Source organism: Mytilus californianus, unplaced genomic scaffold (genome assembly GCF_021869535.1).
Source record: "Mytilus californianus isolate M0D057914Y unplaced genomic scaffold, xbMytCali1.0.p SCAF_31, whole genome shotgun sequence".
Classification (NCBI taxonomy): domain Eukaryota; kingdom Metazoa; phylum Mollusca; class Bivalvia; order Mytilida; family Mytilidae; genus Mytilus; species Mytilus californianus.
The window spans coordinates 1,945,078-1,963,167 of record NW_026262681.1 but is presented as its reverse complement, the minus strand read 5'-3'; the positions used below and the strand labels follow the sequence as shown (position 1 = coordinate 1,963,167).

Here is an 18,090-nt window from a genome sequence, read left to right as displayed (position 1 = left end):
ACGAGTATTTACACAAAAAAATGCAATTATCTGTCACTTTCGACACTGAAACTATGAAGCTATATGAGTTATGTAAATGAGTTTAAAGTTTTATTAGATAAACTTACTGCATTTCACATATAATGCACCTTTGCTGTATGGTCAATGGTATCTTAAAATCATAAAGGCATAGGTTGTATTGTATATTTGTATTACGCAGACATATATTTTATTAAAAAAAAACCCATTAAAATAGGATTTAGAATAAAATGAATAAAGAAGATGAAATTTTAAGACTGTAAATGCTACATCTAATATGGTGACATACTTCAGAAACAGATTGATCTTTAAAAAATCATCAATTTTACCACAATTACCATAATGTACACGAATACTAGAAAAGAAAACAATGTTATAGCCCATTTTGGCCCTTTTCCTAAAAACATTTCTTAAAATGAAATCGGCTCTTCAGCTTCGTACTTTAATTGGCCTTTAATCTTTTTTGATTCGAGCGTCATTAATGCGTCTTTTGTAGACAAAACGCGCCTGGCGTACACAATTATGAGCATGGTATTTTTGATGAGTTTTTTTACGGCAGTTCTGAATTTTAAATCTTTTTTTTAAATTTCACTTGAAGGCATTTTATTCGTCAAATGGTTGCATGCAAGAAAATGTTTTCATAATTTTGATATGTTGTCAGGTAGTTTAAGTTTTACTGAAATTGTAATTTGTTGTTTTCACAAAAGGTTGATATATAACGCAAACGACCAAAAAGTAATGATTTGATGAAGATGATCTATATTGGCCTTCAAATAACAAAAAAAGGATAGTCGGTTATTACGCAGATAGATATGACAATATTATTGACAGATTGACATAAACTTAAAACTACGCTTTTAAATTTAATGCAGAAACAACCACGTACAATGTCCGCTTTCCTGTTCAGAACATATATATATATATATTATACTATTACACATTTCTTTAACTTCTACAAGATTGTACGAAAGGTAGGTAAATTTACAAATTATATCACTCTTCAAACACATTTGTATTGGCTTTAAATGAAAAGGCAAAACTGTTTTTACATTAAGCATAGTTGCCCATCTTGTATTATTAGTTTCATTTAAATTTGGTTCAATAACGTGACGAGAACTGAAGGAAAATCTAATTATCAAAACCCAGAAACAGATTAACACCGATAGAAGAACAAAAAGGAAGATAACTTGCAAAAAAATATTCACAAAGACATGCTTGTATATCTATATAACACACAATACTAACAATTTGAACAAGGAGTACTAATACGGTTTTATTTCCATGCAATTCGCTTCATATAATTTTTGATACCCATAATTATTTCATTCTATTTTAAAATATTCAGATTGTTTTGAATTTTGAAATGAAATACCCTCTTATTATCTTTACTGACAATGTTGTTCGTTAAGATTACCATCTATCACCATTTCATGTTGTCTTTTTTTTTTATTTAGGTCGATAATTTAGGATTCCTCAAAACTGAAAACTTTTAACATGAAAGCAACAATCTTGTTAGCAGTTGTAGTGGCAGTTATTGTCGGAGGTAAATATCTTTATCGAAATTTATATGTGTGTATGTTTGCGTTAAAAATATATATTCAAAAATTTCTTTGTTATAATGATAAATGATTACAAACGATATATTTTTTAGTTATTTAGAATTATATGTAAATAATTAAATTACATGTATGTTTCATTAGAATCCGTATTTTTGATTGACTGACAACAATAGCGAGGCACTACAAAATCATATTTTATTTCCGTTTAAAATACAACAGCTATGACTGCATGTGCTATCCGTGACAATGTTAAGATAATGCATTGAAAAAAACGAAAAGCTTGATATACTCTTTATTTCATGGTTGTAGCATCACAATGTAATTATAAAAATTGAATGCTTCTTTTAATATTTTTCTTAGTGTTGAAACATCTTTGATCTTGCGCACATTTTAAATTTGAAGCGCTTCTGCGCTTCATTCAAAACGTGATTCGGTCAACGCTTTTACACCCAAATAAAATTATGAAATGAAGCATTCAATTATTAAACAAACGTTTACAGAGGCATCGTTATTAGTTCACAAACTTTAACATACTTATTTTTGAATTATATTTTTCTTATTTCAATTGAAGTTAAGGAAACCCAATCAATACCTTGCACATCGTTCTACTGTAGTAAGTTCTGTGGGACTGCTGGCTGCTCATTATATGGATGCTACAAACTTCATCCAGGGAAAATTTGCTACTGCCTTCATTGTAGCAGAGTTGAGTCCCCATTTGCACTTTCCGGAAGTGCTAAAAATGTAAACGAAAAGGATAACACTCCAATGTAAGTATTTAATTAAAGATTTCATTAAACCAAATCAACTTTTATAAATAAAACAAATATTTGTCTACATACCAACATATGAGCTGTGTCGGATAGAAATCGACCTTATGCAAATTGATATCATTACATCTGTTAACCTATTTCGGGTTGAAAATTTTCTACGTAGAATCTCTAACTGTGTTAAAATTGAGTTGTTATAAGAACCCTACAAAACAGACCAAAATGTATCTTTTATTTCGTATTTGAATGTTACAAAATCAATCAAAGTCTTATATATGTACATGTATACGTGCACTTGCATAAGGTCGATTTCTATCCGACGCAGCTGATATGTTGTATAAAAGATGTATACCCATTTTTGATATAGACCATTTTAAAATTTGAAAATAAAGAATTCCATCTTGAAAATATGATTGGTAGAATACAATATGCCATTATATACTCAGTCGTATAATTCAAAATCGTAGGAACAAGACGACTGCCTGAAACACTAGTACTCCTGCAAGAATCGGAAGGGACGGCTATTGGAAGGACGGAAATTTTCTTTCCATTTCGGTTAATGAATGGGGAAGTGGATATGGTGTCTTTCATTGTGTCTCTTACATAATTGCGTTCAAAAACACTTTCCTTTTAATCGCTGACTGGTCAATTGCACGAAAAAAATCAGAAGTAAAACTGGAATTTGAAATGATCTAGTTTAATTTGTGATAAGAAGAACACATCTCAGAAAACATTTACTTTTTTCAGAATGAATGAGATGGAAAATTTGGACCAAGGAATGGAAATGTTCTAGACAAACATTTGACATGAAGATTACAACTGTGTTATTTAGAAAATCAGCTATACGTCTTCCCTTGATGATGAACATTTTGTGCCTATTCTGTTATCAAAACTTGTATTATTAAATCTTCTGTCTCACTTTTAGCTTTTAAGCTTGAAGTAATATTATAACATTTAACAAATAACATAAGCGTGTCAAGTCGTCCGGATTTATATCTGGTAATAAAAGTTAGTTTTTTCCCTGTCTTGTTATGCAAAATAGGTTTTTATGCAGTTTATTATATTTCATTTCCTCCTTGGTGTCTTCATGGTCAAATAAAAATAACTTTAGAAGCTTATTGGAGTTGTGATTTGAATTTCCAAATAACCAATTTTAGGCGGTAAAAACCTCCCCTCGTATTAACCAGTAGTTTTACCTGTATTTACCACCCGGTCAATACTCCTTAATTGTTCAATACTTATAACTTGAAATTTTTATTGTGATATTCACTACTAATTCTAGTACACAAGTTGTGAAGTGGAGAACTTATTTAAACTGGGTTTTATTTTTGCACGATTCTGTTTAAAGCATATGTGATATTGGTATGTTTTATCAACTTTAAGATTGTATAAACATTCATAATTACTAATATAGTCTTTAGGGGTAAAGATTATGAATATTTATTATACTTTTGATATTTTTAATTACTAAACTATATAAAAATATTGTTTGTGATGAGACAAATGGGTCGGAACATTTTTTCACAAGAGTTGGCAAAGAAATATTGTAATACGGAACCCCTATCCTACCCATCTTTGGCTAAAATGTAACATTTTTCACTTTTTTGTTTTCAAAAAGCGTCCTATTTTAGTATTATTTCAAGTACGCGGAATCCCATTCATAAATTAACTTTTGTAAAATTAAAAGCATTGATGATTGGATAGGCTTTTACTGTTTGGAATGCATTGAATGCTTTTTTTCGGAATAGCTTGTTGGTTTTCGATCGATTTCAGATCACAGAAATCTAATGTACCAACAAATATGCCCCTTGCAAGCATACATTATTATGTAATCGTTGAGCTATAATTATCTATAGGGCGTTATCACAGGATATTGCAGGTTCTTGAATTGAGACAGACATAAAGTAAATCATGTACCCTGACATCCGATCCTCAGCTTTTGTTATTGCTGTTCCGGGTTGCATACATGTATTAGTTAATCGCGCTACCATTCTATATGTATACAAAGTCATCGCTGTCTTACTTCTAAATTCGATTTAATGTTGCCAAAATTGAAATATGTTAACTGTGAGTGCTCAACCCAATCAAGTATTTGTATAGTAAGAACTATATTATACAATAATGTCATGGCGAGTTCGACTTTTGAGTTTGAATATCCGTTTGGTATCTTCCGACTTTATATATATATATATATATAGATTAAGTTAGACGAGTCTAAATTGAAAACAACGTTCATACCTATGATTGCGTTGCATAAAAACCGCAATTTTTAAACGTGTGCATGCAAAACAAATTTCTTGGTAGAGGGGTCTAAATACAGCACAAACAACATTTTCCAAAAGACCAAAAAGTGAAAAAGTATATTTTAACAAAACCAAGGATTTGTATAGTGAGAAGGATCGGAATCTCGCGGTATATCGACACTTCTCGCGTATCGTGAGATGTTGCGTACTCGCCACTATAAATTTATACGCGCCTGTTAGTAAATATCCGGTTGAACAGCGTGTATTGCAAGATAATCATTTCTGACTTGTTTGTTGTTAGGTTTAGTTTGTTTTAGCATCTTTGATCATATTTTGTTTTAATTCGCAAAGATATCACGATTCCTTCTGAGTATGTCATATTGAGGACCTCTCTCAAGCTGGAAAATAAACTTTGATAGTCGTTTACATTTGGCAGTTGCCGAAAATTATCGTAATTATGTTGTTGTTTTTCTTGTGATCGTAATTTGAGTAGCCCAACACATCTTTATGATACTAGTAATAGCTGTTTAAGATAACCCCAAAGAGAAGGTCAAAACAATTATTTATTTTCGCAGCTTGTCTTTGTCCTTTCTTCTAGTATATGAAACTGACCCAACTACCACAAGAGCATTGACCATGTTGACAGTTAGAGGAAATCATACAGTCTTCAAGAATAGTCAGTCTCCATACAATATCTGTATGTTGATTTTTTTTATCATAGTTAAGTTATGAATAAATTTAACAGAACCAGTATACATGTTCAAATGTAAGGTCCGCAACAAATGAGAAATTAAATGAATTCATTGATTTTAATTAAAGAATTCTCGTCTGTTCAAACTGCAAATGCATGAGTTGTAACTGGATCTATAGAGGTTTGAGTTCATTGAAGGACTGGCAGGAAGTTAAAAATAAGTTCATGATTATAAACAACAGTAAAATAGAAACTGAAAAGATATGGAGTAAATGTACATGGGACTAAATCGCACACAATACATAGAAAACATAGAAAATTATCAATGAACATGGCTTTTATTCCTGTTCTTCATCTTGACAGTTGATGTAGGGTCTTCAACAATGAACGTATCATTCATACCCTAAAATCAATGGTTGTACCCATGGCAAGTACAAGTAAATTTCCCTTGTGAAAAACATTAGTAACACAAGCAACTAATAGCATTTTACGATTAACTTTGATGGGTTATCTGCTTATTGTGTCATACACCCTACTCATAATTTGTTTCACATTTTTCACGTTGTGGCCTTTTAGAGCCAACTATACAATATGGGTTTTTCTCATTGTTGAAGGCTGTACAGTTGCCTATAATTGCTTACATCCACTTCATTTGAATTTGATGGATAGTTGTCTCATTGGCATTCATACATCTCCTTATTTTTATATTGGTAAAGATTTGACATTTTTTATTAGCATTAAGAGCATACATTTGTATATAAGTGGACATTTTTAGGGGGTAAGGCAGGAGGATTTCTCTTGGACAGATTATTCACAAATAGTCAATATTATTTCATTTTTATCTGTTGCTCAGATTGTTTATGTCACATAGCTTCGTTTTCACTTTTTTACATAATTTTTCATGCTTAATGTGAGACAGAAATGCAGCAGCTTATTCATTTTCATCTTGAACGGGCAACATTATTTCTTCTACTAATTCTCACCAAGCTAAAATATTCATTCCCACATCACCCCACCTTCATCCCATTGACCCAATAAATCCATTGGTTATCCACTTTCAAAAAGTACCTACATTGGACCTAGAAAACCTATCTTAGTGAACACTGACCTGTCTTCGTTTACATCCTTGTCCTTTGATCTCCTGATAGTTGTCTTAATAGCAATCGTACCACATCTCCTTATTTTTATGCCCACATGAAATATTTTTTTACCTTCCTTATGAACCAAGCATGAAAGACCAAAAAAGGGAACATTGTTACAAACTAAACTATCCGGGAACACCAAACCACAGAAATACTGGTACCTGCTATGACATGTATGAAGACATGTATTCTGGATGTCTTGTAATAAAAGAAGTTTGTTCTTGCTGACAAATTTTATTCACACACACAAAACAATATTAAAACATGTTAATTTTTCAAGTCCTTTTTTTAATTCCATTCATGACACTATTTGAATAAATATATAGTCACTGTTTGGATTTTACATATTGATAATGGTGATTTCATACTCTGGTTAACTTCCGTCTTAAGTTTGTCACAGGAGCTGACACAATTTGTATTTGAATTTTTGGAACATAAAGTATCCTCTGCGACGTGTACATCATAGAAAATACATTCTACAAATGTATGTCTTCTGGAGGCTTGGTTTGATGCCTTTCCCTGTATTGCATGCAGTATGAGTGATCATTTTGTAAGTCAAAATATGGTGTTATTTCTTGCACTTTCACCACAAAGAAACATATCTCCTTTCTTTAACTTTGGTATCCTGAAAATAACAAACATTTGTTTTTTGTAAGACTAAAATACATAAAATATAATTAGGGTTTCCCTGACATTTTCCATATTGTAAAACTATAATATTAATCCATTTAATTTCAAAGCAAAAAAAATAAAACATTACATGTAAAACAAAATACACCTGCAAAATTTTCTGTAAAAAATATTAAGAGATGTGGCACACTGGTATGGTTCTTGCACAAATTCTGAATATAATGATTTTAAAGTAATTCTGGTATCAGTATTATTTTATATATTTAATAATGTAGTTACCTGATTATTATCCACAGCCATAACCAACTATTGTCTTCCGAGAGAAGTACTATTAGAACACAAAATATCTTTTACAGCTGAAAGTAAAAAACTTAATGCAAATATGATGTAAAACAATTATACACAGTAACTGAAATTTTATTACTTATGTATCAAGAGTCAGCTACTCTCCTAGCTGTCCATATATAAAAGCTAAATAATTATTTTTTATCAAATAAAATTTATAGAATTTTGCAGTAATTTAAAAACGAATAATTGGGCACTCGTCACTGCTGGGTTATGTATAATCTGTTACTGTTTAAACCATGTAAACAGATGTAATTTACATGTTCACTATAATAATGCTGGGATATGTATTTTATTGAAATTAATCCAGTTATCTTGGGTTTTATGGTATACATATATATATATATATATATATGAACATTAACAAAGTAACACAGTTCATAATACATCACAAAAATAATTAAAAAAAAAGACATGAATTTATGTAGAATATGGAGTCTGGTCAGAAAAAGTTCAGAATTTTAAAGTCCGCATTGGCACATTATGCATCCTATACAAGTACATAACCGGTTGATTGTATTGGGGTAACAAGGATTAATTATGTACTTTAGTAGACATGTAGCTATCCCAAGAATATCAAATGTTTGACCATGACAACATAAAATTTTTGACTATTTTGGTATTTCTTTATATTTCAAATGATGAACCCAGACACCCAAGAGTCCTGACAATACATGTATGAAGAGTTTTTAGTAGTGAGCTGATAGTTTATAACTGCTCCTTGATGAAGTGCCTAATTTTACTTTCAAATTCTCCATACATGTACATGTGAATGGACCGTTCTTTTCTTTTTGGTTTTTGTTTATGAGTGTTAAGAGATTTTGTGTATTATGGAACACTTTTTGACAACAAAGCCTGAAAAATAGTCTTTCATAAATTTTCTTTTTATTCATTTGGGCAGTTAAGCCTCAGAAAAATTATACTGGTCTGGGACGAGCGCTTGTGATTTATCCTGAAGACGGCAATATATATTTTTTATTTCATTAACTGAATGAGTCGCACTGAAATCGTACCCTTATCCCCCACAATTTTAAGCACATATATACACATATACAAATGTAACTATCTCCTGTTATCTTTGGTACAGGCCTGAGGTATACCAAAAAATTGGAGAGATAGACAGTCTTAATATATGATAGTAAGAACACGCCTTTAACTTGTAAATTAATAGTGTCCCTATATTTTCACTTTATACTACTGCCAAAATATGCTATCACCTATGACAGTAGCCTATGTGCAGTATGACTGTATGATATACTCAGTCGATGTGGTGAACATAAGCAGGGTTCTGTAAACCCTTGAAGGCATAAAGGAATTTCCCAGTACATTTTCACATCATATCTAAAGGAAAAAGCAATACCTTTTGGTGTAAATGTCCATGAAACAACAGATGCAAACTATGTATTCTACTGTAAACATTTTTCATCACGTTCGAGGGACTACAGGAAGTTTATTTATGTTAATTTGGTCCCGCCCATAATAACGACTTTTGGATGCATCTAGTAACCGTAGCGGTATTTTGAAAATATGAAAATATCACACGTTATCATTTTGCAAGCCAAATGTTTTAGAAAGTACAACAAATAAACTATGATAAATTGATTTAATTACGTTTTAGTGTTGAAATCGACAGATTGTGGCACTTTATTGATATTTTATCAGTATACCCTTTTCTACACTGACGCGGGACGATTTTTGACGGTTGGTCTGAAATAACCATTAAAACAACAACAACGAAAGCTCCTTACACTATATAGTTTATAATATGCACGCATCACACATTTATTTCATATAATTCAAGTTTCTGAACACAATTCCTTATTATGAAGGAGGAGATTGAGATTTAATTGTGGTTTGGACCGCCTATTTGGGCGGGATTATTACGATGACCAACATATAAAATGCATAGTATATTTAGATGCAGACAATGTGTTTTGTAAAGATATAAACTGTTTTTTGAATCAGAACTGTCATAAACTTACACTTAAAAGTATCACATCATGTAATTTTGTTATAGTATACTTACAATACGCCGAGTTTATCTGGAAATGACATAAATTCAACTTGTAATGGTGGACGAAAAACGACTAACGAGATGCATCTCGCAAAATCTCATCATACGCAGCTTATTTCAATACAGGCAATGCAAATAGTCCACGAGATTCCAATCCTTCTCACTATACAAATCCTTGACAAAACGCATTTGACTAGCAGGTCGAACAACTGATGTTCTTAAACCCTGCTGACTGCCATTGGCGATTGCCAAATAAACGGATCACAAGATGTAACAAAATGGATCTTATAATAATTTATTACCAAACAGAAAACAATAAACTTGCGGAAAAGATGGTATACCGCAAACATGAGGACCAAAAATTGGTACACTATATCCGGATTTCGACAATTAATGTCTCTTCAGTGATGTTAGGAATCGAAACGTTATTTGGAAGGCCGTATAATTTACCTCAAATTAGGATAGACTCTTGAATTTTGAAGGGTCGAAATAGGATGAACGGATCACATAAACCCGAAGGCAAATATAATACAAGCCCAAACGAAGAAATATAAACGAGTCTAAATTGAAAACAACGTTCAAACTTATGATTGCGTTTATAATTCAAAATCAAAATCGTCTCGCTTGTCATAGATTATGGTTTTGAGATGACAACTTATGTCAAATTCGAGGTATAAGTCTAAAACTGAGGCGGAGGAAACTGTGACTTGTGTTTCTTTAATTTCTAGTTCTAGAGGATTTATTAATGAAACCCAATCAGAAAAGTTTGGATTGTTAATGGAAAGAACATCATCAATATATCTGAATGTGAAATTAAATGATCTGGCTTCTTTGATTTTCCTATTTTTGACAAGTGTCTGAAGGAACAGAAGGAAGTAAGAGTCTTTATCCATAATTGGCATATAGACATTAATTAGACAAGCATCCACGTGAGATGAGATTAAAATGGCTATCACCCTTTCATTTCTATCAGGTAGTTTCTGAATTTGGCTGTTTCTCGCCATAAGATGGAGACCCCTGAACGGCTTCTAGGAAATTTAATACAAGTCAGAGGTTCATTTGAATCATGACATCTAGTATGATTATCATGGTCAGGTAGTATTGAATATAAGATACTTATTTAGCATTCCCAGAGAAAATGTTCTTGTAGGCATATAATGTGCGATTCTTGACTTAGGAGTTGAATGAAATATTTATTTGATCTCACTCCCTCTATATTGCAGGTTGTTATTCTGATGTTCGCGATTTTAGGAGTGATTCCACCTGAAGTAGTTGATCTGGTGGTTGTTCTATGAGGCACATCTCTTGAAAAAGGTTGGTTCTGTTCTTCTATTGTTGGATTATCATCTTTGAGTAGGATTGAAACGTGTCCAAGTTGTTGGCATTGGTCAAGTGCTTCTGTTCTCGTGTTGTTATTTTCTTGAGCAACCTGTGTATTGTGAACAATTGCTGTGTGTTGAACCAGTTTCTCTGAAGTGGGAGCAGTCATAATGAGGCCAGAGTGTCTGTCTTTGTCTGGTTGTACCGTGCTTGCATTTGTTCTACATGGTTGTACATTTTTCTGGAGGAGAGAGTAAGAGGGCTCATGCTGGTGATGTTTTGTATATCATGCGATATATTTCTATTTTGATTTGATGAAATGCCTCTATGTTGTTTGGTGCGTTGACTTGTTTGTGGTTGGTATAATGAATCATTGTCGTATCCTGGATATTTCCTGGTATGGATTGCTACTGTAGAATGATTCAAACTTGTTGTAGGTTGAATGTTTGGATGAAAAGTTTGCTGTTGCTTGAGTGATTTGGGTAGACGTGTGCTCTACGGGGCCAAATTAGCCGAATTTGTCATCCAGTTTTTCGGGTGTTTGAGTCCGAGGTTCCTTGATTAGGGGATGTACCTCTTTCATCAGGACAATCAGTAGATTCAACTTGGTTATTGCTTTGTTCAATATATAGTAAATCATCATTTTAAATTCAAATTAGATCTCTCATATAGTTTCAGGTCGTCTTCCTTGATGTTTGAGCAGATGTGGTGGTACCAATTGTTCCAAGAATCACAGGCAATACCTTCATTTAGGACAGATGATTTGTTTGTTTTTATCCTCTTCCTATTGCTGAGTATTGAAGGTATCAATGATTGCTGGTCTGGAGATAGTTTCTCCGTGGCTCTCCAGGTTGCTCTTCACTCTTCTCGATTGTAGTGACCATTTTTGCGGATAGGTTTTTCCATCCTGATGTATAATAGTTGATGTGGTATCCTTTAGGTTTTTTAGTTGAGTCTTGATAGTGTTGTTACATATATCTAGTTCTTTAAATTTGCTCTTAATTTCTGAACATAGACTATCAAAGATATCATTAATGAAGATATCAATTCTATTGCAATTAACTGTCATTTTATTTGTATAGAAACAATTGATGGTAAATTTGCGCATATTTCTAGTTGATATTTTGAATTTCTGTTATATACCTTGTAGCAAGAATCGATCTTGAGATTTGTGAGTTCAATGCAATGTTGTTCAAGTACATAGAAATAAGAAGATGTGGTATAAGTGCCAATGAGACAACTCTCCATCCAAGTCACAATGTGTAAAAATTAAACAATTATACGTAAAAGTACGACAGTATAGTTAGTAGAAATGTCAGTAGATTGTAGTAGTGTTAAACTTCTGGACTGTGCCAGTTTGTATGCTGCTGTACTGAATTCTGCCACAAAAATATTGCTTGCTTTCATCTCGAATGTTAAATGTTGGTAGTTGCACTTGAATGTTGTTGTTTCCAGAGCCTTGTCTCTGTTTGTAGCATAATTTATATTACTGTTGGTTGTATGATTTACCGGCAGTCAATTGTCTGTTATAGAGCCTTTTTACATGTTCCCATCTCCATTGCGCTAGCCATCTTGTTTTGCTGTAGCCACAGGGAATTTAGGGTTGGTACATGTAGAATAAAACTGAATTAAGACAAATGACACATTTATAGCAACTGGGTTCCCACCTGGCACCACAAGAAGTCACTAAGATGGTTTCTATTGGTTGTATATGTATGGAGTGTTTGGTTTAGCGCTGCACAACCACACTAACCAGGTTAGGACCAGTAAATACCTCTTGTTGGTATAGCGCGGAAAAAACCACACTAACCAGTAATAAATTTATCTTTTAATACGGCAGGTTTCAGACTTTCACTACGTATGTATCAAAAGACTGAAAATGCAGGACTTCCTTTCCAATTTGGTGGCTAAAGTTTAAGAAAGAACGTGCAGCAGAAGTGACTATTGAAAATAAATAAACGTAATTGAAATGACATACGGAATGGTAACGTATTTTCCTTAAGAGGGATGATACCTCTTGACATTATGAACACGAAATGCCTATCGTTATCAAAACTCGCCAGGTTAACCGGCCGTGTGTCAAATCAACAGGTCCAAAATTGGCGATCGACCAAAGGGAGATAACTCAAATGGTAACTCGTTCAAGGGACGGCTGATCAGAAACGAGTGAAAATTAGTAATTCGCTCAATTTAAGTAAGAGAAAGAGTGTTTCTGAGGCATAATAACCCATCATTTTCTGTATGCGGTAGTAAAATGTTTAAATATAAAAAAAAAACATCTTGGAAATTACAATTTATCATTGGCATAGAGCACCTGTTAAGTTCAGGACCTAAACAGTGAAAAGAAAGTATAACAGAATGTATGTCTGTTTTGTTTCTTATTTTGGCAAAGTTGACCTTAGATGGATTTGGCTATTAATTGTATGTCATTTTTGGTTATATAGCTATTTAACTGTTTGGGTTCCTATGTATCCTTGGCATTCAAATATTCGGCTTTGAGCGTTCCTGATGAAGGTAAATTCAGTTAAACACTTCGGACGGATGCAATTTATAACGCGTTGGTTTCATGTTTTATTAAATCAATGTTTAATCGAAAGATTTCCAATGTTTTTCTTATGATCTAGAAATCATGGATATTGCCAATTTTCACTTTAAGATATTTTTTTTTCAGTTTCCAAAAAAAAAATCATTGCTTTTAGACATTTAATGCTACACACAGTAAGCTTAAAAAATAAAAAGAAGCATGTAGTAAAAAACATACATAAAGGGAGGGGACTTGGACCAGTAAATTATTAGAAAAAAATATTAATCCCAAGCTTTTTAGGGGAAAATATGTTTCAGCACTTTCTCTGATTGCATGTTTACCTCTATTTTGTCATAATTTGAAAGATATAATTATTGATTCAAGGCATACATCTTCTTAGAGTACACATAAATACTTCATATTGATTCAGCATTCAATGATTAAGAAACAGATGGTTTTCTTAATAGATCTACACGAAAAGATGTTTTATAAAGATTATGGATATCAAATGTACATGTTTTATATAATCTATTCTATTCTAGAGTAATATTTTGAGAGAATTTCTGTTAGAATCCATTGTCAGTTATATCTGTGAACTAAATTTTTTCCCGATCCTAATTGGGTGTTTTATATGCAATATTTAAATAAAGATAATGTATCTAAAACTAATGATGAACACTGAAATGCAACAACTCCAGGCCACTGGCATAATTATGATGCCCACGACAATATAAAAATAAGAAGATGTGGTATGATTGGCAATGAGAAAATTCTCCACAGGAGACCAAATGACACAGAAACTAGAAAAATAACGGCCTGATTTCTGTTTTGTTGTGTGTTGTTTCATTTCAAAAAAAGAGATTATAAAATAAAAAGAAAACATTTACAAAATGTAGTTGTTTCTGTTTTTAATCATTCAGAACTTGCCAGGTCTTAAGAGATATAGAGCTTGACATATGACATGGATACCCATCCACCATTTGCAGTCCCCCTTGAGTTGTCATGTCTGTATTTAACAATATATATTGAATTTTCAAGGTTTCAACAGAAAATAAAAACTTCAACTCTTATTATAAAATAAAACCACCAGTCCCTCAATTGCTGAAAGCTTAATAGAATGATGAAAAAGTTGCATTTTCAGGCTTCAACAGAAATGTCAAATTACTTCATAGAACATATGTACAAATGCAATAACAGGTATTGCCAATGCCAAGAGTATCAGGATGTATTCTGGGTGTGACAGCTACTAAGTATTTTTCAACTGAAAAACACAATTCCAAATCACGAATATCAAATAACTGAATATTTCTAATCAAGATATAAACATGATTAAGTAAATTGACAATATACTGTAAAAAACCTGAAAATTGCATTTCATGAATAATATGAAATGTTGTATCTTTCAGTGGATATAAATGTAATCAAATTATTAAATCAAAACATAAAACAAGCCCATGTGGTGTGAAAAATAAATACATAATGATATAAAAAAAATATGTAAGTCTAAATTGTACCATATATAAAACCATTTCTGGTAACATATACATAAATATGTGGAATAATGAAGAATTATCAATTAAAAAAAATTACCATGTTGACCTGATATGTAATTTCTCATCAAATGCAGGTGCATGCAGCTAAATAATTGTAAACCTATAATGGACTTAATCATAATAAATATGGATTTATTTATGTAAACTGCATGTAGATAGAACAACTAATGAAGGATTGATTGGAGATGAACAGGGAATAAGCAAAAACATTTATATTTTAATGTGATATCATCTTCGTTCTTTTGCAATTACATATGTAAACCATAACATAAAGATCTGACTGTGTTCAAATTAGTTTTCCTCTGTCTTTTATCTATGATATATCAGATTTTATTATGTTTACACTGCGGTCATGTCATCAAGGACAAATCCTGACATGCTAACAGATCACAATAATTTACAACTGGACTTCGCAAAAAAATAGGTTTAATTTATAAAAATAGGTCTAATTTATTTGTTCAGTGTATGTTCAATGGTGTTAATATGTCCTTTGATTGAGCTAAGCTATTTCAGTTGATATTTTATAGTGTGTCTTTCTATGTTGTGATGTGACACTATTGTTTCGAAAAAAGGGTGAAGGTTTGGTACCATTAAAACGTTTAAACCCGCTGCATTTGTTTGCACCTGTCCTAAGTCAGGAATCTGATGTTCAGTAGTTGTCGTTTGTTGATGTGGTTCATAAGTGTTTCTCGTTTCTCGTTTTTTATATAGATTAGACCGTTGGTTTTCCCGTTTGAATGGTTTTACACTAGTATTTTTTGGGGCCCTTTAAAGCTTACTGTTCGGTGTGAGCCAAAACTCCGTGTTGAAGACCGTACTGAGACCTATAATGGTTTACTTTTATAAATTTTGATTTGGATGGAGAGTTGTCTCATTGGCACTCATACCACATCTTCTTATATCTAATTAATAAGGCAGTTATTAAAGGATATGATCAGTCAGGATTCTACTTCGTCAAAATGATCTCCCCATTACGCCACTTAATTATTATAATCATAAAAATGGAAGCCATTGTAATGATAACACGCTGTCAATGTAGCTCTAAAAAAAAATCAATTTATCCTCATAGCATCATTACGATCCTAAAAATTGAGAATGAGGACTAATTACCCTTGATAACACACACACAAAATGAATGTTTTTGAAGTTATGCATTTTCAAATTTACCAATTTGGCATTTTTTACCTTCTCTAATAAAGAGTTCTTTTTCTTTTGTTTAATTTCAACTGGGTTTCCGCCTGATGATTGGGAGCTCTATATACATATTCTTATATGGATAATGTGCTGAATTCAATATATCTGTGTGATTTTTAAGAAAATAGACAACTAATATTCACATTTTGTAATTGTGTACTGAAAAACATCATTGAGGCATGCAAAGGGAAAATAAATCCCCAAAAAAATAACAGATTTTATTCATTTCAATGACATGTTGACTGTCTTTTCCTCTGCGACGGTTTTGTCATATTTCTGAGCTGTTTTGGTCAAGAGCAGAGAAATTTAAAGAAACAAATATAGGAAATAATTGAGCGGCCTTACCAAATTGTGCAAATGTGAATAGAACTTGTGCTCGTGTGTAAACAACGAATGGTAACGTAATGTGACCATCCCTGTTCTGTTCTCCATGTTCCAGTTTATCAAAATAAACCAGTCACATTTTTTTTCTAGGTTAACCAGGTCTGTGTCAATTCGTTCAGAGCTGAAAATTTGTCAATGACAGTCGAAGTTGAAAAATGGCGGTTCCGACAACTAAAAAAAATGGCTTCAATTTCTTTTTCAACGACACATTACTTTGACTTCTTATGTTTTTCAAATAATTAAAAACTCATGATATCATGTTTACCGGTCATGATATGTTTGGTTTCATAAAATATGATTCCTACTAGGTCGTTTTTCCACGCAAATATTTTTTTCTGCGCCGTGACATCTGTTGATGGCTTTCTTAGAAAGTATCTCCATTTGAATCTCGGATAATAAATCCGGGGTTATTAACGGACAAATCAGGGATTTGTTGTCCGGCTGGATAATTTAACCAGCTAGCACGATCAAGCAAACAAGGCGAAAGATTAAAAATAGTATTTACGTCGAGTTAGCTACATTTTTAAACGCCCGTATATCAAAACACACGAACAAACACACGATGACATTCACGTATAAAACATTTTTCAAATATTGATCTTATCATTATTTGATATTATTCAACCATATTTAGGGGTTTTTAACTATTTGTGACAGAGCGAATTCACTTTTGTCAAGCCATATCATAATGACCAAAAACAAGAAAAACAATCTAATTTTATTATTTATTTAAAAACACCCTAAATTGTTTAATGATTACGTAGATAACAAGAATTAAGGATTAAAGAATATTAAAAAATAGATTAAAATGGAGAGATAAAGGAACGTCATCTTTCTGTTTTTCGATTTTATTTTTAAAGGGGAGCAACCCTTGATACACACCGGAAAATTTTCACCCATTTTGTATCCAAATTATTAAAATCTGAACACGACTGAACTCGATCTGACAATATATGAACGTAAATTTGTATACATGGTCTGATTTCATCTGAAACCGCCTTAACAGATCTAAAACGCTCGCTAGAACATTCCGCTTTATTCATTTTGACATGCCTGAACGGACTAAATTACCTGCTGTACGTGACTATCGATCAGAACGGCATTTGAAAGTTTGAAAAAGTCTTGACGTTTTGTTCTTGCGTTAAATTCAATCGATTGAGACTTGATCAGACCAAAATGACCGTTTGAAACTGAAATCTTGTTACCAGTGTTTTGCTTGACCGACTGTGACTTATCACCATTTTTTACTTCCAGTAAATAACACGACGGTTGTCACTTTTGAAACAGGAACTGCTCTTCATCGGGGTTCACCCTTGTTAACCTTTGTTTTTTGTAGTGTGTGTATTGTTCAACGTTTATTTTTCTGTGTAAATATTAAAATCTATATTCTACTTCGCTAGATATGTAATTCAATCAATTCAGAGATTACGACCTCTAATGTTCAATAACGATGGATGAATTTAATGACAGGAAAAAAATATCCCATATATGAAACCGAATCCGTTTCATTACAAATTTCTCAAACCGTTTATTATAATCATCAAGTGTCCTAAAGCCTATTCAACTTGAAGAACATTTAGAAATGGAAGACAAAATATGAACGTGATTAACACAAGTTATTTTTTCCTTCGGTTGATTAACAACATTCAATTTTCCAACGGTCATCTTATTGTGCATGTAAAAAGAAATCTAGTGGAATGTGTTGT

The 18,090-nt window shown here is 32.3% G+C and overlaps 1 protein-coding gene and 1 long non-coding RNA gene across 2 annotated transcripts; one reads left to right on the top strand and one right to left on the bottom strand.

Annotated features, from left to right (window-relative positions):
* Window positions 1-902: 902 nt before the first annotated feature.
* LOC127736490 (myticin-B-like) lies at window positions 903-3,362 on the top strand. The gene is made up of 4 exons (XM_052247041.1): window positions 903-989; window positions 1,473-1,561; window positions 2,149-2,344; window positions 3,092-3,362. The coding sequence occupies exons 2-4, from the start codon at window positions 1,513-1,515 to the stop codon at window positions 3,135-3,137; spliced, it is 291 nt and encodes a 96-aa protein (XP_052103001.1). The 5' UTR covers window positions 903-989; window positions 1,473-1,512; the 3' UTR covers window positions 3,138-3,362.
* A 1,556-nt stretch (window positions 3,363-4,918) lies between these two features.
* LOC127736494 (uncharacterized) lies at window positions 4,919-9,219 on the bottom strand. The gene is made up of 2 exons (XR_007998984.1): window positions 7,330-9,219; window positions 4,919-7,045 (listed from the first exon to the last, which is right to left on the bottom strand). It is a non-coding gene; the product is annotated as an uncharacterized LOC127736494 (long non-coding RNA).
* Between the last annotated feature and the right edge of the window lie 8,871 nt (window positions 9,220-18,090).